Genomic DNA, 17,481 nt, shown 5'->3' with positions numbered 1-17,481 from the left:
TTCTTACATACTACGTTTCAGATGTGGGCACTCATGCTCATTCTCCTAACTACCTCATCACCACGTCTACTCCAGTCAGCTATATTAGACTATGCCCATCAAGTTTGGATGGTCTGAGAGATTTTAAAAAATTGTGTTTCGATACGATTCATTTGGACCAAATTCTAACAAGAGAATAAACTAATTACACAGTCCACATTTTACAGGTACCTAGATACAAAGAGCTTTTGTACATAAAGACTTGGAAATAAAATTAAACGGATGTGAAAATAATCGCATCTCATTTAGTATGTAGCAGTTCATTATAGCATACAAAAAAAAGTTGCATTGATATAGTGCCTTTCACAACAATGGGGCATCCCAAGTCTCTTGACTGATAATTGAGCACAGTCACTGCTGTAGAGAAATGCAGCAATTTGCACGAGGCCTCAAATAACCAGGTGAAAAAAATATCCTGGGAGCTTGAGGGATAAATGCTGAAAGAAGAGCCTGGATTTATTTTTATGTGTGAAAAGATTTTTAAATTTAGAAACAACAACCCAAGGGATGGAGGAAGCTCGGGATTCTAACATTAATCTACAAAATGCTGCTGCTAAAGTACACTACTGATGCAATACTTCAAATTGTCAGCTAAGGTGGTGGAGGTCTGTGGTGTGTTGCAAACATAACCATCAGATTCAGGAGTTGAAAATGTTACCACAGCACTAAAACAGAAATTAAAAAAAAAAAAAGATTTCAACTGCATGAGGTGACTGCAGAACAAGGCTCATGTCCACTGTCCTGCCAGGGTTTGAGACAGCAGAGCTGGACACTGTCATAGGCAAGAAGAATTGAATTTGGTGGTTCCTGTAAAGAATAACACCATCACAAAACTGATCCAGGTGAGCACTGCACTTGTTTTAAAGGGCTAGTTCTCTGGAAATAAAATCAGTAGAGCTATCGTATTTAAAAAGAACAATAATCAACTCCGTGAAATTTGAAATAAAAAGCCGTGCCAGAAACATACCAGGTCACTCAGCATCAAAAGGAAAAGACAAGCTACACAGTAAACATTAAAAATTCTTCCAAACACCCTCAAAGGAGTGCAACTGAAGCAGTGTATCTGGATAGTGTTCTGTGAACATTCATGACTTCCCACGACAATAAAATTGCAGAGCAAACTCAGTAATGCAAATCTGCCAGGAATACATTTCAACAAGCATGTTGCAATGTGCTTTCAACAATAGTAAAAGCAAATGCAACTTCCCAGCAACTTGCCATGATGGACCATTTTCAGAAATGGGCAGGCTCCTATCCTGAGGAAGTTTAAAAATTCTCCAATTCATTGCTACCAGGCAGCCTCTGAATTCCAAAAGAAGCATGTGTCTCACAAGCAAAGAGCTTGAAAATAATCTTTTCTAATACCCTGAAACAATAACTTTACAAATACTGATTGGAATTACGATGCCTGACATGTAGGCAGCAGGGAGACAATACATCAGTGCTTAGATGTGCTGTAATCTGATCGGAACCCCTGTTTAAAATTCTCCACATAGTAGCATAGGGAAATTTGCTGGATTATTTTTGCATTTTTACAATCAAATGTCTGAAAGTAGTTGGTCACAAGGCTAAAGACAGCTCAACTGCTGGCCGCCTTGCTTAAATGAAAATTATCTAAAGGATGGAGGCAGTGATTTTAAAAAATAAGAATGCAAATACATGCCTTTAGTTTTAAATTGTTTTAAATGAGTAGCAGAGTGCAGTCTGTTTCCACTGTTCATCTCCCAAGCTGCCACAGAAACAGAAATACGTTCATTTCTGAAGACTTGGAACATTCTAGTGCATTTATATTTAAAAAAAACACATATGCAGAATTTGTAAAGGGCATTAGTTCAAAGACAAAGACATGCTACGTACTAATATTTGGATTTTGTGTTGTTTTTTTGGTACTGTTCAGAAAGTATTACAAATCTGACTACATAATCAGATGTGGGCCAGAGTTGTAAAACCCATTAGTGACCTTCAAAACAAATGGAACAGTTAAACAAAACAAAGCTCAGGCTTACACAATGGGTTATGGAAAGGTATCAAACTACACAAGAACTACAGTAGCACCTTAAATTAAATTCAACCCCTCAAATATTTGTACCGTTTAGCTTATTACTTGGTGATACAGTATTAACCATCGGAGATGAGGAATGAAGACAGAAAACTATATTTTGAAAGCTTTGCCCCGTGCTCAAAATGGCCAGAATAAATTCAAGCTACCAAAATAATTACAGGTTAAAGCCAACTTTATCCTGAATAAACTCAAAAAAATGGTAAATCAATCCCGTACCATGGAATTTGTTCAACATAAAAAATTATGCTCAAGTCAGTTGCTCATATGACAAATAAAATACAGACACTGCAATATGCATTATGCTGGCTGGTAAATAATAAAGCACAGTTGATAAAACATGAAACTAGTTTCTCATTGAATATAAACTATAGTGCTTTTGAAACTAAACTTGCATGGTATTTTATTGTAAAATGGTTTCATTCATGGAGCTTTAAATAAAAATGTTAACATTTTTACAATACATAACGATAGGACCGTTATTCATACAGATGTCTCATGGTTATGAAGCCAGTGACTTGCTATGTTGAGTGCAATTTCAAGAATTCAATGTTCAAGCTTCAGTGCTGTTATATCTAGGAGTTCAGTTACAAATCAAAAAGATCTAACTGTATTAAATATTTTGCAAATGTGAAAACATTTGAGATCGTGAAATACATTGTATAAATCAATGTTGGAACTTTCCAAATTGTTTTACACCCAGTGAAGTACTTTAAGTACAGTTATTGTATTAAGTTCAAATCACTGTCAATTTTACAGTTAATTTTCTCGTAACATACACCATTGCACCTTTGTATAAAATGCAATTGCATCCATGACTGTTATTCAATCTTGAGCACCTGTGTCTAGGTAAGAAAGTTTATGTTTCATATGGGCTTAAGCTGCATGGCAAAAATAATTCCATTATTTTAGTGAGAAAAATTAGTGGAGGTCTTTTCCTGTTACCTCCCCACCCATTTATTTGCAAATTAACTGGAGTCTAATCTTAAATTGGGGCTGAACCATATTAGCAACTACAGTAATGAAATTAACCAAACATGCTGCAGGATATTCAGTCGAGAAGTTTAAACTTTCATTTAATCAAATATTCTAAAAGTATTTCATTTTAAACAGACAAAAATGTTGAGGGTGCAAGTGTTAAAAAATTACACATAATTCACTTGTCTCCTTTTGAAATACCCAAAGTTTGATTTATGACTGAAACTATTTAACTAAAAAATGTGATTTCATCAAACTTATTGTCCTGTTGTGAATACCAAGAGATCCATGGCTCAATTATCAGAAGGCATAAATCTTATCTCTTAGCACAGTAAGCTGGTGTGCTTATTGTTTCCATTCTTTAGTATCAGCACTCATCAGGTTTCACATTCATTAAGGGTCACTCTTTGCAGTCAGAAGCGGCTGCAGGTCCCCAGCTATCAAAAAAATGCCCAGAACATTCTTAGAAAGCTGTCTCAGCAGAGGTGAAGAACAGCTTTGTTAATCTCTGGATTTGTCCAGTCATTCCTGAGATCATCCATGTGGTTATCAAAATCCACTAAGGAGTCATAGGATTTACCATCCAGGAGACAGTTTGTGATTCGCTGTACCTCTGACCAATCTTCACAAAAATCACTGCAAAAGGAAAAATAAAATCAAATGCACACAAAACATGACAAGTTGGAAGTGCAAGATTCATTGCAGGTGGTATCAACAATGGGTGATGGGGAATATCTACTTACAATCCTGTTATCCCTGAAGAAGGTGTTTCCCTCTTCATAGAGTCAAAATTCAAATTAAAATGTCCAAGTACTAACCAATTTTCTTCCCTTCAAAACATGGAAGAAAATTCCTTTTATTGAAAGAAAAAAAAAATTCCCAAAATAAAGAACTCAAACACCAGTTAAAAATTCCATAGAATTTTTAAATTGTTGGAGATTGATAGTGGTTTACAACATCTGACAGAGATAGGTTTTCAGGATCCAACAGTTGTCAGATTCAATTAAACCAAATTCAACAAAAATGTTGCCTTCTGCTTCTTTCATGCATTGAAAGATACTTTCAGCCTTTAAATAAAAAAATCTGTTTACCTTCAACTACTTTCCATTTAAAGAGACAAATGCTAAACAGCTTCTCCACTCATTCTCATCTTAGACATTCTATTTTCGAAATTAGAAACATCCACCACATGAAGGTCAGTGCTTAATACTTTACTTGTTACTTCAAGCAGTATATCCTGCTTATTTGTTTTAAAAAAAAGTGTTCACTACAGAAACCATATCACGAGTTTATTTCTGCAAATGATTGAAATGAGCATGGATTTCTCCATATACTCTTGCAATTGTTTTTATGAAACCGAAGGTGTAATCTTGCATGTGGCGAATTAAGATTAGGACACGGCTAGAAACTTACATAATACTATGTTTGACCAAATGCATCTTCCAGTGTTATTGAGCATAGACAATAAAGGCTTTTCTTTTAAAAAACCTAAAAGTAACCTTGACAAAAATGAAGGCAGCAGGAGAGTAAATTCAGAGGCCCTCAAGGTAAATCTCTTCGGTCCAGAAACCCATTATTTGGGAAGATCTGTTCCTTGGAAATTGAGTGCACCCACAGCATTGTTTTAGTACAGTACTTCAGTCACAGAAATGTGGAAGATATTGTATTTGGATCAGTAAAAATGTTCCATTATCAAAAAGTAAATAGTGGATGCCAGACATCTGATATAAAATGGATGGAAACAGTTAGTCGTCAGATTAGACAATATTTGTCGAGAAAGATGTAGTTAACAATTCAGGTATGTGATCCTTTTAGAAGCTGGAAAAGTAGAAATGTAACACTTTAAAAGGTGTGGGTGTAAAGAGGATTAAAAGGAAGGTCAGTGATAGGGTGGAAGACAGGAGACATAGTTCCCTACACCTAAAGGGAATGAAGATCATGAAGAAAAAACAAACAAAAAGTGCTTATTACTACTGTGTTGCTGGCGGAAAGCAGGGAAAAAAATATCAAAGGAACAAAGGAACAGGAAACAAATGGGGCTGAGATTATGGTCTGAAATTCTGAAAGCCACATTTTGGCCTCAGTGCTGATCCCAGCCTCTAGGTGAATCCAGAGCGGACTCCTGGGTTTGAAGGACTGTTATTCTGAACTTTATTTCTGTCTAATTTATTCCTATGATTTTGTACTTTGTAGCTAAAAATGCTGCAAAAGGTCTGTAATGGTAGGCTTTTTACTTATTTATCTAACTTTTTCCTAAGAATTTGTACTTAAGAATCTGTACCTAGGTACATTTGTACCTAAGATGCTGCTGCAAGTGACGGCTTGTAAACTTTTCACTGTACTCACATGAGTACATGTGACAATAAACCTAATTCTAATTCTAAGAGCACAATAGAAAATCAAAATACCCAAAAACTCATGGTCAGGTTTGTAGAGCAAACGGTAGCATTCTGCAGAGCAGAATGGCTTGTTTGTGTCTTTCATTTGTTTTGGTTCCAGTCAGCAGCACACCTGCTCCAGGCACACCTTTGTTTCTTTTCATACCCCATCACCTTTAGCCTAGAAGGCTAGCTTGTGTGTCATGGAATCTCTCCCATCTCTCATCCTTGTGCTACCCATCCCTTGCTCAACATATGCATCTTTGTCCAATTCTGAAAGATCAAAGACCTGAAAAGTTAAGTTTCTTTTTCCATAGATGCTGCAAACCCACTGAGCATTTTCAGGACTTTTGTTGTTATTTTAAACTTTTTTTTGATTTGTGATATGTAACATTTAATCATTTAATGGTTCAGGTAAATATTTAGATGTACAGTGCTTTCCAGCTCACCCATTTGTGGTTAGGGCATTCTATAATCCAGAAAATTCAAAGAGAAATTACTTGATCCCTAGAATTCTGAACAGGAGCAGATGCACCTACGATTTTTTTCTAGAGGCAGGCACTGACTTATTCAAGTTAGCAGCAAACATTCTAGTTAGCAAATCCTAGATCATAATTTTATAAATTATTTGATTATCAATTTCCACTGATAATTTAATTCAGGCTGTTTCCCCGATTTCTTCAAGTGGCTGTTCTGCAGAATGCACAAGGATAAATTGTACATGTGCTTATTCTGTGTAAACTATTCATATCTATACTAGAAGTGATCCATTAGCTTTCACTTCTAAGGAATAGAAAGAGAGCTTGCATTCAAACAAGCTCCATTCACAACCTCAGACATCTCAACTCATTTCACAGCCATGAGGTATATTTTAAGTGCAGTGACAATGTGGGAAAAATTGGCAGCCGATTTGCACGTAAGGATCCCACAAATAGCAATGGTAAAATCACATACTAAATTCTCTTTAAGTCATGTTAGTGAAGATATAAATAGGGCCAGGACACTGGCTGAACTCTGAATTCTGGCGTTCTTTAGAGAACACCAATTTGAGGGGCCGTATACCCTTCAGTATAAAATGTTATTGGACATTGCAATGCTTCAGATTTTCTGCTCAAGTCTGTAGATAGGACTTAAAACATTCTGATTCAAAGAATGCTCTCACTAAGCCACTGCTGACTGTAAACCAAGCACAAAAAACCTACCGTGTGTAACAATAAATTGTCCAAAACAAGTTCCATGCTCTAATCTGTTTTACTGGCAGGAAAAAAAACTCACATGTTTGGGTCTTTGCATCGCCATTTATTTTCATGGTGCTCATACACTATAATCGATTGTTCTTCACACTCCATAGTAAATTTGTGATTGTCCACCTATTTAAAAAAAAGGACAAGACGTCAATATTACAGACAACCCTGTAGAATCACATTTGAAATGGATGAAACCTTAGTTCTCACTTCTCTAATACCAGCTCACTGTCTATTGAAAGCGCTTAGACTTGCTGAGCTGCAAGTGCTTGCAGTAATTTAATACCCTGCCCCAGTGCCCATGAAGATCTACCAGAGTGGAAATGAAATCCAGAGGTTGTGTTTCAAATATGATCAAGTTCAAAAGCAGAACTTCAATCCAAATTTGAATACTTTTCAAAGAACAGTATCCCATAACTGAAATTTAAATAACTGTCTTGAAAGTAAACACACTGAACTAACAAGTCCTGTGTGACTTATGCAGGAAGACATACTAGAGTTCGCACAATACTGTACCATGATTAGGGCAGCATCGCTGAAGTTTTCTGCAATCCGAGAGGCAACCTTTTCAGCAACCTGGTTTGGACTGCAAACAAAAATGAAAAGGAGATTACAACAAAACCCATCAGCCTGACAAATACTGCAGGGTTTTTGAAACTGGGGTCAGTAATGTACAAGGCATCACTGTTGGGGCCAGAAATACTGGACACTCATTGGCACTATTGAATACTCATGTCAAACTATTCCAAAATTCAGTCTTGTAGCAATGCGATTATTCCCATTTCATAAATTGATTTAACCAGAGTAAACTGCCAAGGGTGCAGCCGGATCTCCGACTGTGGATCTGTACCTACTAGGAACCTATTTCACAATAAGATCCTCAGAGGAGGCAATGGTTTGAAGCACAGTCCCAAAGAGGGAAGATCAATAAACTGCTAAGCCACTTAAGTCTTTAAGTTCAGACGTCAAAAACAGTGTGACTATTTGTCACATCCTCCCAATTTTTTTATGCCTCCCACCTATATTCTGGGCAAGCAGCCTGTGCAGGAGGTGTACAAGACAAATCTATAAAGAAACAGGGACAATACTGAGCCTTACATTGGAGAACAGGGTGAAAGGCTAAAACATTTACATTGATAATGAAGGCACAAAAAGAACACTTGGATTAAACGTTGCTGAGTGCAAATGCAGCAGTGGTTTCATTGTAGGATGAAGCCTTCAGAATTATACCACAATCAAAACATCTGATACAAAACATGCAATGTATGGTGTCATGCTGAGGGCTACTCAAGTATTTCTCACATCCCATTAAGACTCATTTCTCAGACAGTAATATTTTAGCATGTCAACCATTTTAAAAAAATGGTTTAATAAAGCTCATAACAGAAATACAAGTTGGTCTCAGGCCTTTGACAACACCACTGAGCAAACAACTGAATTGGTTCAGTGATTGTTAAATAATAGTCACAGGAGCCAACTCCAGCACACGTCTGGTCCTGGTCCACATCTAGCCCTTTAGAACATTAAAAAGCTGGGCTCAGTTTACCGACACAAAAACCCTGAATACTTGGATCACACAATAAGCATGTGTTCCTCTGGTTTGGCATTAATTACAACATTCTCCGTAACAAACCTTTTGTGTAACTAAATATTGGGCAGCTGCCTGTCAGAACAAGCAAAGGCTGTACATGAAACTGCAGAAACATTAGCAAAGTTTGGGAGATCCTTAATCCACCCCAAGTTCCTACCATGTAGAGCACTGCCCGTTAAAAATGCCAAAAGACACCTATTACTTTTGTAACCTCTCCACTTCACTGCTTCCTGCAAATTGCTAGCACCCAGCCCAGGAATCATTCCTGCTTTATCAGTCAACGTATTGTAACGACAGGTACTTCAAGTATTACAAAGTATGAACTGTGGCAAAGTTACATAACCCTTCAAGCACCTGCAACTCAAAACAAAAATGAAGGAACAAACAGTGACTCAAGTAGTGCATGCTAAGCTCATGGGATATAGTTTTTTTTTTTAAAAACTATTGAGCTTCTGAATCATCTCCCCCACCTCTTGACTACATAATCTAGGAACAAACAGGAAACCAAACTGAGCATGTTGTTTTTGTACATCTCAGGTACATTAATTGTTGAATCTTATTCACAGGAACTGATCGCCCATCCTCCATAATCAAGGAGGGTAATATGCAGGGAAACATGAAGATCTGACAACATTTTAGTTAAAACTCAAGCTTAAAACTTTTAAAATTTGTTGGTACAATATAGCTCACTCCACATCCATCAAAACATTTATACCTGGTGTCCATCATACGCTCATTTGCCTGATAATATCCTGCTATTACGTAGTTATTTTCTTTGCACCAAGAGTCAACCTGAAAGCAAAATGAATAAAAAGAATTTAGAAAACAACTCTCTGCACAGTACTGGCAGTTGTGAAAGAAAAAAAAACTGTGGTATCTTACATCATACATTACACTTCACAAATCATTGACATGCCCATTTATCAGAGGAAATCCTATCAAACCTCGAGGCTTTTAAATAGAGACCAGAATGAGTCAGTAAGGGAAAGCACACTTTCATGACCAGACAAGCAGAAAACATTGCTGTTTTGGAATACTTGAGGATAAAAGTGGTGCAGTGGAGACGGGACTGCAGAAGAGAAATGGAAGAAATGGATGGGTTATCCCAACAATCTCAAATGCAACAGAGGAATAGCTGATAAGAGACTGAAAGGCAGTGACAATTGCACAGGATCAAATGCTACTTTGGTTGTTGCAAACTTAGCACTATGACCAGTGCAGAAATTAGGACTGAATGCAAAATGGTACAGGAATGCTAGTTCTGCTATTGAGGCAATAGTGAATGCTTGCTTGGACTCTGGAAAATGAAGGTCAGGGCTTGAGCAGCGCTAGAGAAGGATATCAAGGGTGATGGAACCAAGGTGCATAGAAGCGATTAAGACAGGTCAGCCACAATGTAACTGAATGCCTGAAAAGACTAAAATAGAGGTGGAGTGGGAAAATGTACAACATTTGATGGTGTTGGGGGACAGGACAGCTGCCTTCTAAGGCAAAAGTGTTTTGTTGGAGAATGGGGGCATTACTCAAAAAAAACAAACCTGGGCAGTCAGTGATGGATTGTGATCGTTTTGACAGAATTTCAAGTGGAAAGATCAAAGAGGCAACTGTGTACAGTAAGAAAAGGGTCATCAAACAGGAAGTGGAGTGAGGAAGGTTCTGTTCTGGCAAGAACGAAAAATGAATCAGCACAAGCTATTTACCGCAGTGGCTGAGAGTAAACAGTAGCAAGATGTAGAAAAAACTATGTACCTGAACAGTTTAGGATCCTCCCAAAGGACAGGAGGATTGGGTGTTACATTTGAACGTAAATTAGCTGGAGTAGCAGGAACATTAGCATTGACGCTTAAACATGGCAACGAGTCTCAACAGGATTTTCAAGTATCTAGCTAGGTTTGCATGAGCCATACAAGAAAAACTAACAGAGGGTACACATGACAGAGCACATTGCAAAAGACCATGATTATGGGGCTGTCTGAACAGATGGAGTTATCAGGGAGATTAAACAGCTGTAACAAAAACATGTTATTGTCACCTCAAAGTTCTGAGGGAATGACATCTCTCTACAAAGAGGAATGAGCCAGTCAATGGAATATGCTCCTCCATTACATTACATTTCTCGAAACCCAAGTCATCTTCCAGTTTCCACGTAATCAATAAAGAGTGATTAGAAGACCCTTTGAGTCCCAGCATCTGCAGCTTATGGAAATTCTCATCCAAAGAAACTTGCCGAACTTTGTTATTTACAAAAAAGTATTGTCCCAGCAACTTTCCTCCGCAATATTTTCCCTAAAGCAGATCTTCCCCTGCCACCCATCCAACCTACCTAAGTAAACCTGTTCTCACCTTAGTCATTTCCCCTCAGGTGCGTTGCTTAACAGCAGTTGGTACCAACTGGCCCTTGACATCAGAGTCTATTCATTTGAAAATCTTGAACCACCTCCCAACCTCTGCTTCACCGAGAAATCCAACGCAGTGAACACATTTTGTCTCAGCTTCCTTATACATTAATTCTTCACGGCACCTTGCTTAGCTCAGCCATATCATTCTTAAAGAGCAAGTACCAAAATTGTACAGAATTCAATGGCTTTGGCATTGTTCAATTGAGGATGGTATTTTTGGACCTACATTCTGTCTTTTGCAATTTAACATTAAGCCAATAAGTCTCAATACTAGTTAAAGAGAAGAATAATTTCCCTGCTTATCCTATATTTCTTTGGCTGTCCTGTATTTCCAAAATATAAAAATATAGTTATCTGTATTAAGATTGCATCTGGGAAATTTCTGCCCACATCCCTATTCGATGTAAATTCATCATAGCTGGTTAAGCCCAGCTCACTGTGGGACTGCATCTTGTACGTCCTTCCATTCAGAATAATTCCCAGTTGCATGTACCAACAGATATGAATGACAGGCAGTAACAGCAGGAGAGAGATTCCTAATCTGTCACACCACAGCTCCTGGCTACAACATGTAAAAGTGCACATTGCCATATCAACTTCCCTCCAGAGTGATCTGTGAAAGCACCACAACACAGACCCTATGCCTCCTCCCACCGACCCCAACTCAGCCAGCTAATCTACTGTGTGGCTGCCAAAATCAATTCAATTTATTTTCTGGACTAGACTACCCATGATGTACTTTATCACAACATCATGTTAAAATGCACAAGTCAAGACTGTGATAGAATATTCTTAACTATCTGATGAGCAAAGCTTCAATAAACTTGACAATATCCTGGACAAAGCAATTTATTTGATTGGGAGCCCATGCACCAACTCCAACATTCACTCCCTTTACCAAAGCAGCAGACCGTACATCATTTACAAGGTGAGTTGCAATAACTAAAGGTCCTTCCAACAGAATTTCCCAAACCCATGGCCTCAACCAATAGAAGGCAGATGTACAGGAGCACCTTCACCTGCAAGTTCTCTTCTAAGCCACACACCATCCTGACTTGGAAGTATGCCACTGTTCCAGGGTCAAAATTCTGGAACTCCCTACCCAACAGCACTGAAAGTGTCGCTCACCATCAGTGGTTCCAGAAAGCAGCTCACCAAGACAATTAAGGATGTACAACAGATGCTGACCTAGTGACACACTCATCAAAAAGATGATTTTAAAAAACCAATGGCTTTCAAAAGAGAAGTACTCTTAATATCCAGCATTTGCAGTAAGACACTATACAAATAAAAGCTTTATCAGCCCTGCTTAAATGGGGTGTTGGATTTTCAGAGCAGCACGGTGGCTCAGTGGTTAGCACTGCTGCCTCACAGCGCCAGGGACCCAGGTTCGATTCCAGTCGCCCAAGGCTGGAATCTTTGTGGAGATTGCACATTCTCCCCATGTCTGCATAGGTTTCCTCTGGGTGCTCTGGTTGCCTCCCACAGCCCAAAGACGTGTAGGTTAGGTGGACTGGTTTTGCCAAATTACCCATAGTGTCTAGGTAGAGAACGGGGTGGGTCTCGGCAGGATGCTCTTCAGAGGGTCAGTGTGGACTTGATAGGCCAAATGGCCTGCTTCCACATCTAGGGATTCTATGATTAATCTTAATCAGCACTGCTAACAATAGTTTAGCTCATTTTACAACATGCATTTGTAACACTTTGCAAAAATTTTCAAAGCATTTTACAAAATAAAAAAAAGGAGCATGAATATTAACCATAGGACAGTTTTGATAAAAGTCAAAGCAAGACCAATAAAGGAAACTAACAATGTTTGAAAAAAGTCTACAATGGATTGGAGAACAAAGGAATTAAGAGAGAATTCCATAAAATATGAAAACTCAGACAAAACCATCAGAAGTCTGCCTTCAAACATCAGGAAGAGGAGGACAGTGAGATGCCCAGGTGGGAACAGCTGAAAAAAGATGTCCAGGTGGGCAACGGTATACAGGTAAGGGTGGTGTCAAGCAATAATGTTATTTAAAGAGGTAAAGAGGGATTACAAATAGTGTGTTGAGCATCATGTGGGGCTTAATGTGGAAAGAATGGATATCTAGACAACTGGTAACAAGACGAGTACCCAGTATTAGGTGTTACTACACATGACAACTGACGTAATGTGTAGGGTGGCAAGAAAGGGGAAGAAAACAGATGGGAGTATGAAATACATGGAAATAAGTGAATTTGCAGCTGAAGGTGACATAGGGTCTAAAGCTCATCTGTGAACCATGTTTGACAGTTTGATAAGCGCCAGATGAAATCTGGATGTTGTGGTCAGCAGTGATTGAAGATCACTGGTTCTTTCCATGCACCCTCTGATTGCGAGTTTTATTAACTGCAACTTGCAGAAGTCAGAAATTGGGAACAGTGCATTGCCCTCTACAGGAAATCTGGGGAACAGGTCAAGTAATCATATTGTAACCAAATCAAATTGAAGAAATTTTGAGACAACAAGGTGTAGAGCTGGATGAACACAGCAGGCCAAGCAGCATCAGAGGAGCAGGAAAGCTGACGTTTCGGGTATGGACCCTTCTGCAGAAATCTTGCTGAGGTTATACAGTGGAAAGGAAGATGGGATTAAGAACGCTAGAGGAAAATGTCCAATAATTGAAAGGTAGAGGAATAAGACTCCATATTTTCACTGTTAACCATGACGTGGAGGTACCAGTGTTAGACTGGTATGGACAAAGTCAGAAGTCACATGACACCAGGTTATAATCCAACTGATTTATTTGAAATTGCAAGCTTTCAGAGCACAACTCCTTCGTCAGGTGCAGAGAGACAGAAGAGCACACAGGGAGAGTTTGTGGACAGAGATGAAAAGATCATACAACTAGCGTGAGTGGAAAGTCAGATAATAAGTCTCTGCAGGTGACCAAGAGTGTTAGACAATGAGTAAAGCATCAACAGCTGACTAACTAGCAAAGGGATGACCTATAATCTGATTAAGCAAGGCAAAGAGATAATTGCAAAAAGCTAAAAATAAGGTGGTGCTGGAGACAAACCAAATGACTAAAATAACATGATAGGTATAGGAGTTGCATGCCAAGGGTCTAACCAGAGTAATAAGTAATACAAAACTGTACAAACTAATTAAGGTAGAGAGATCAGAATTTATCAAGGTGATGCAAGCAGGACAGTAAGGAAGATTTTACAGATACAGAATAACGTGGTGGGGTCACATGCAGCACGACAGGAATTCAAAAATCACGATTCAGCCATCTTCACGGGTACAGAACTTGGCTATCAGTTTCTGCTCAGCATTCTGCATTGTTGTGTATCTCAAAGTCTGCCTTGGAGGATGCTTACCCAAAGATTGGAGGCTGAATGTCCTTGACTGCACTGTTCTGTAACTGTAAAATCTTCCTTACTGTCCTGTTTTGACAGCATTACCTTGATAAATTCTGATCTCTCTACCTTAATTAGTTTGCACAGTTTTAAATTACTTATTACATTGGTTAGACTCTCAGCATGCAGCCGTATTTCTTATTGTTACTCCAGCCATTTAGTTTGTCTCCAGCACGACCTTATTTTTAATTTTTTGTAATAATCTCTGCCTCACTTAATTGGATGACAGGTCATCCCTTTGCTGGTTATTCAGCTGTTGACACTTTACCCATGGTCTAACACTCTTGGTCACCTGCAGAGAGTTATTATCCGACACTCACACTAGTTGTATGATCTTTTGATTTCTTCCTATAAAAACTTGGTCTGTGTGCTCTTCTCTCTTACAGCACCTGATGAAGAAGTTGTGCTCCAAAAGCTTGCGATTTCAAATAAACCAGTTGGATTTTAACCTGGTGTCATGCGACTTCTGACATTTTCAACATTAGTGAAGTTGCTCAGCAGTAGAGGAGACCTATCATCCTGTTAAAAATTCACTATCTTTAAAAGGTGCCAAGTTGTCACAAAATGTGGGGTGTTGCATTTTGGTAAGACAAATCAGGGCAGGACTTATACACTTAATGGTAGGGTCCTGAAGTGCGTTGCCGAACAAAGAGACCTTGCAGTGCAAGTTCATAGTTCATGGTGGAGTCACAGGTAGACAGGGGAGTGAAGATGGCATTTGGTACACTTGCCTTTATCGATATTGCCTACAGAGCTGGGATGTCATATTGTGACTGTACAGGATGTTGGTTAGGTCACTTTTGGAGTACTGTATTCAATTCTAGTCTCCTTGCTATAGGAAAGATATTGTGGGACTTGAAAGGGTGCAGAAAATATTTACAAGAATTTTGCCGGGGTTGGAGGATTTGAGCTATAGAGCTATACGGAGAGGCTAGATAGGCTGGGGCTATTTTCCCCAAAGTGTCAGAGGCTGAGGAGTGACTTTATAAAATCATGAGGGGCAAGGATAGGGTGAATAGCCATGGCCTTTTTCCTCAGGGTAGGGGAGTCCAAAACTAGAGGCATAGGTTTAAGGCGAGAGAGGAAAGAATTAAAAGGGACCTAAGGGGCAACCTTTTCATGCAGAAGGTGGTGTGTGTATGGAATGAGCTGCCAGGGGACATGGAGGCAGCTGGTACAATTAAAACATTTAAAACGCATCTGGATGAATACATGAATAGGAAGGGTTTAGAGGAATATGGGTCAAATGGTACCAGATTAATTGAGGATATCTGGTCAGCATGGACAAGTTGGACTGAAGGGTCTGTTTCAGTGCTGTGCAACTCTGACTCCAAGGTATCAGTGCAGCAAGGATTAATTAGGAGTGGCCCAAGTTTGGGCCCAAAATCCTAACTTCGACATTTAGTTGAGAATGTCTGAAGATTTGAATTCACTGCTCAGATGACTCCTTAAATCATGAGCTTTGACAGTCATCCCTCTTTCCTTCGCCAGAAATCAGAGTCGATGGCTTCGGTCATTCCGATGGCCATGTGAAGGAGGTCGCTACTCATTCAAGACTTAACTGTTAAGTGATTATTTTCAAATGGAATTGGGATGTAATTAGAACTTGTCAGCAGAAAATGGAAGCAATGTCATGTTTGCTGGTTACATTGCCAAGTGGTAGTGTGTAGATGAGGCAGAAATAAGTTATTTATGAACCTATAAATCATGACTAGGGATAGGCCATTCAGCTCCATCATTCAATAAGATCATTGCTAATCTGATTTGTAACCTCAAATCTGCATTCCCATCTATCCCCGATAGCTGTTCCCGTCCTTACTTAACAAGAATCGATCCACCTCTGACTTTAAAATTTTAAAGGACTCTGCTTCCACCAGACCATTAGAAAGAGTTCCAAAGACTCTCAATCCTCAAAAATAACATCCCATTTCTGTTTTAAATGGGTGACTCCTAGTTTTAGATTCTCCTGCAAGCAGATACGTCTTCTTCACATCTAGGACAACCAGTGAAGGTAGAGTAGTTTTTCAGATCCTCAGGGAGCCTGTGTTGCTACAGTAACAAAGAAAAACAGAAATTTCTGGAGAAACTCAGCAGATTGGGTACATCTGTAAAGAGTCAGTTCTGAGGAAGGGTCACCGGACCCGAAACGTTAACTCTGTTTTCTCCTCTACAGATGCTGCCAGACCTGCTGAGCTTTTCCAGCAACTTTGTTTTTGTTCCTGATTTACAGCATCCGCAGTTCTTTTGGTTTTTATTTTGTAAAGAGTTTGAGCCCATCTGAAGGTTACTGAACTCAAAATGTTCTCGTTACAGCTGGTACCACACCTGCTGAGTTCCTCCATCAATTTCTGTTTTTGTATATTTCGGATCTTCAACATCTGCAGTTTTTTAAAAATTTTGTGACAGTAACAAGTACTTTTACATGCATTTTGCAAAGTAGAGCTATGGATAAGGACAGAAGTGCCAACATTTCTCTCTGTGGGCTATGTGCATTTGTTGGGAGAATTTACAGGTTGACAACCTGTTTGGCTGCTTTATAGAAGAAAAAAACTGTGACCAAAGTCCATCACAGGACTTGAACTTGGAGTTTCTGGCTGAGAGGCAGGTACAGGACACACTGTCCCAAGACCTCCAGGTATTGTTGTCAAGAATATGAAAGAACTCAAAAACACACTCACTAAACAGAAACTATCTGTCTAGAAACTGTATATAATTACAAAGACTTGCGTTTAGATAAGACCCGATTACATCCCCGCCAGCACTTAAACACATCCCGTACAACAAATCAAAGAGAGTCGAGCAAGAAACAAATTGGAAACGCGTACACATGAAATCCTAGCAGTGACACTGGCGTTTAGAAGATTCGGGATTATTCATAGGTTTATGGAAAATGCTGAAGGGAGGCAAAGATCGCTTAACATTTTGAATGGAGAGGACAGTAAAAGAAAAAAAAGTAGCATTTTTGAGTGCCAAAAGAAAGCTTCACCTTCCTCTCGCCCTCTCTCAAAAAAAGTACTTCAGACTCTGGGAGTAACCTCCCTTCGGTACAAAAAAAGCCAGAAAAGGTTCGCTGAGGACTCAAGATGCTGCCAGACCTGCCGAGGAATTTCCAGCACCTTCCCTCTGAACGCGCCGTTCTCCCCGCCTCTTACCAGAGTCAAGGCCACCTCCAGCATGGGTGCGAGAGCCAGGGTGCCATGGAAGAGGGGGACGCAGTCCACGAAGAGGACGGGCTGGCCGTCCTTCCTTTTGTGTTTCTCGGCCACCAGGATGCCGTTGACGGCGCAGTGCGGGTACTTGGCGGCGTGTAGCAGCATCTTGCAGTAGGCCTGGGTGGTGAGCCTGAACAAAGTCATGGCCGCGGTGGGGGGGGGGGGGGGGGGGGGGGGGGGGGGGGGGGGGG

General features: G+C 39.5%; 1 protein-coding gene across 2 annotated transcripts; it reads right to left on the bottom strand.

Annotated features, from left to right (window-relative positions):
* Positions 1-2,472: 2,472 nt before the first annotated feature.
* Positions 2,473-17,460, bottom strand: emc8 (ER membrane protein complex subunit 8). 2 transcript variants are annotated; one of them, XM_048592777.1, is made up of 6 exons: positions 17,231-17,460; positions 9,005-9,081; positions 7,215-7,284; positions 6,730-6,824; positions 3,820-3,906; positions 2,473-3,712 (listed from the first exon to the last, which is right to left on the bottom strand). In XM_048592777.1, exons 1-6 carry the CDS (start codon positions 17,432-17,434, stop codon positions 3,553-3,555), a joined length of 693 nt encoding a protein of 230 aa, XP_048448734.1. In that variant the 5' UTR covers positions 17,435-17,460; the 3' UTR covers positions 2,473-3,552. The 2 variants fall into 2 exon arrangements, with proteins under 2 accessions (XP_048448734.1, XP_020369883.1); XM_020514294.2 differs by lacking the exon at positions 3,820-3,906.
* Positions 17,461-17,481: the final 21 nt, after the last annotated feature.

The sequence above is a fragment of the Rhincodon typus genome, unplaced genomic scaffold (genome assembly GCF_021869965.1).
Source record: "Rhincodon typus isolate 14 unplaced genomic scaffold, sRhiTyp1.1 hic_rhity00001788, whole genome shotgun sequence".
In the NCBI taxonomy this organism is placed as follows: domain Eukaryota; kingdom Metazoa; phylum Chordata; class Chondrichthyes; order Orectolobiformes; family Rhincodontidae; genus Rhincodon; species Rhincodon typus.
The sequence above is the reverse complement of the archived record's forward strand: the minus strand, read 5'-3'. Positions and strand labels throughout refer to the sequence as shown.

Excerpts from the sequence above, each read along its gene's own strand:
- emc8 (XM_048592777.1), bottom strand. The coding sequence starts at position 17,434 with ATGACTTTGTTCAGGCTCACCACCCAGGCCTACTGCAAGATGCTGCTA. Across the intron at positions 3,907-6,729 it reads CGATGCAAAGACCCAAACAT|GGAAGAAAATTGGTTAGTAC; the intron begins GTGAGTTTTTTT and ends CATGTTTTGAAG. Across the intron at positions 3,713-3,819 it reads TCTTCAGGGATAACAGGATT|TGATTTTTGTGAAGATTGGT; the intron begins GTAAGTAGATAT and ends TTCCTTTTGCAG.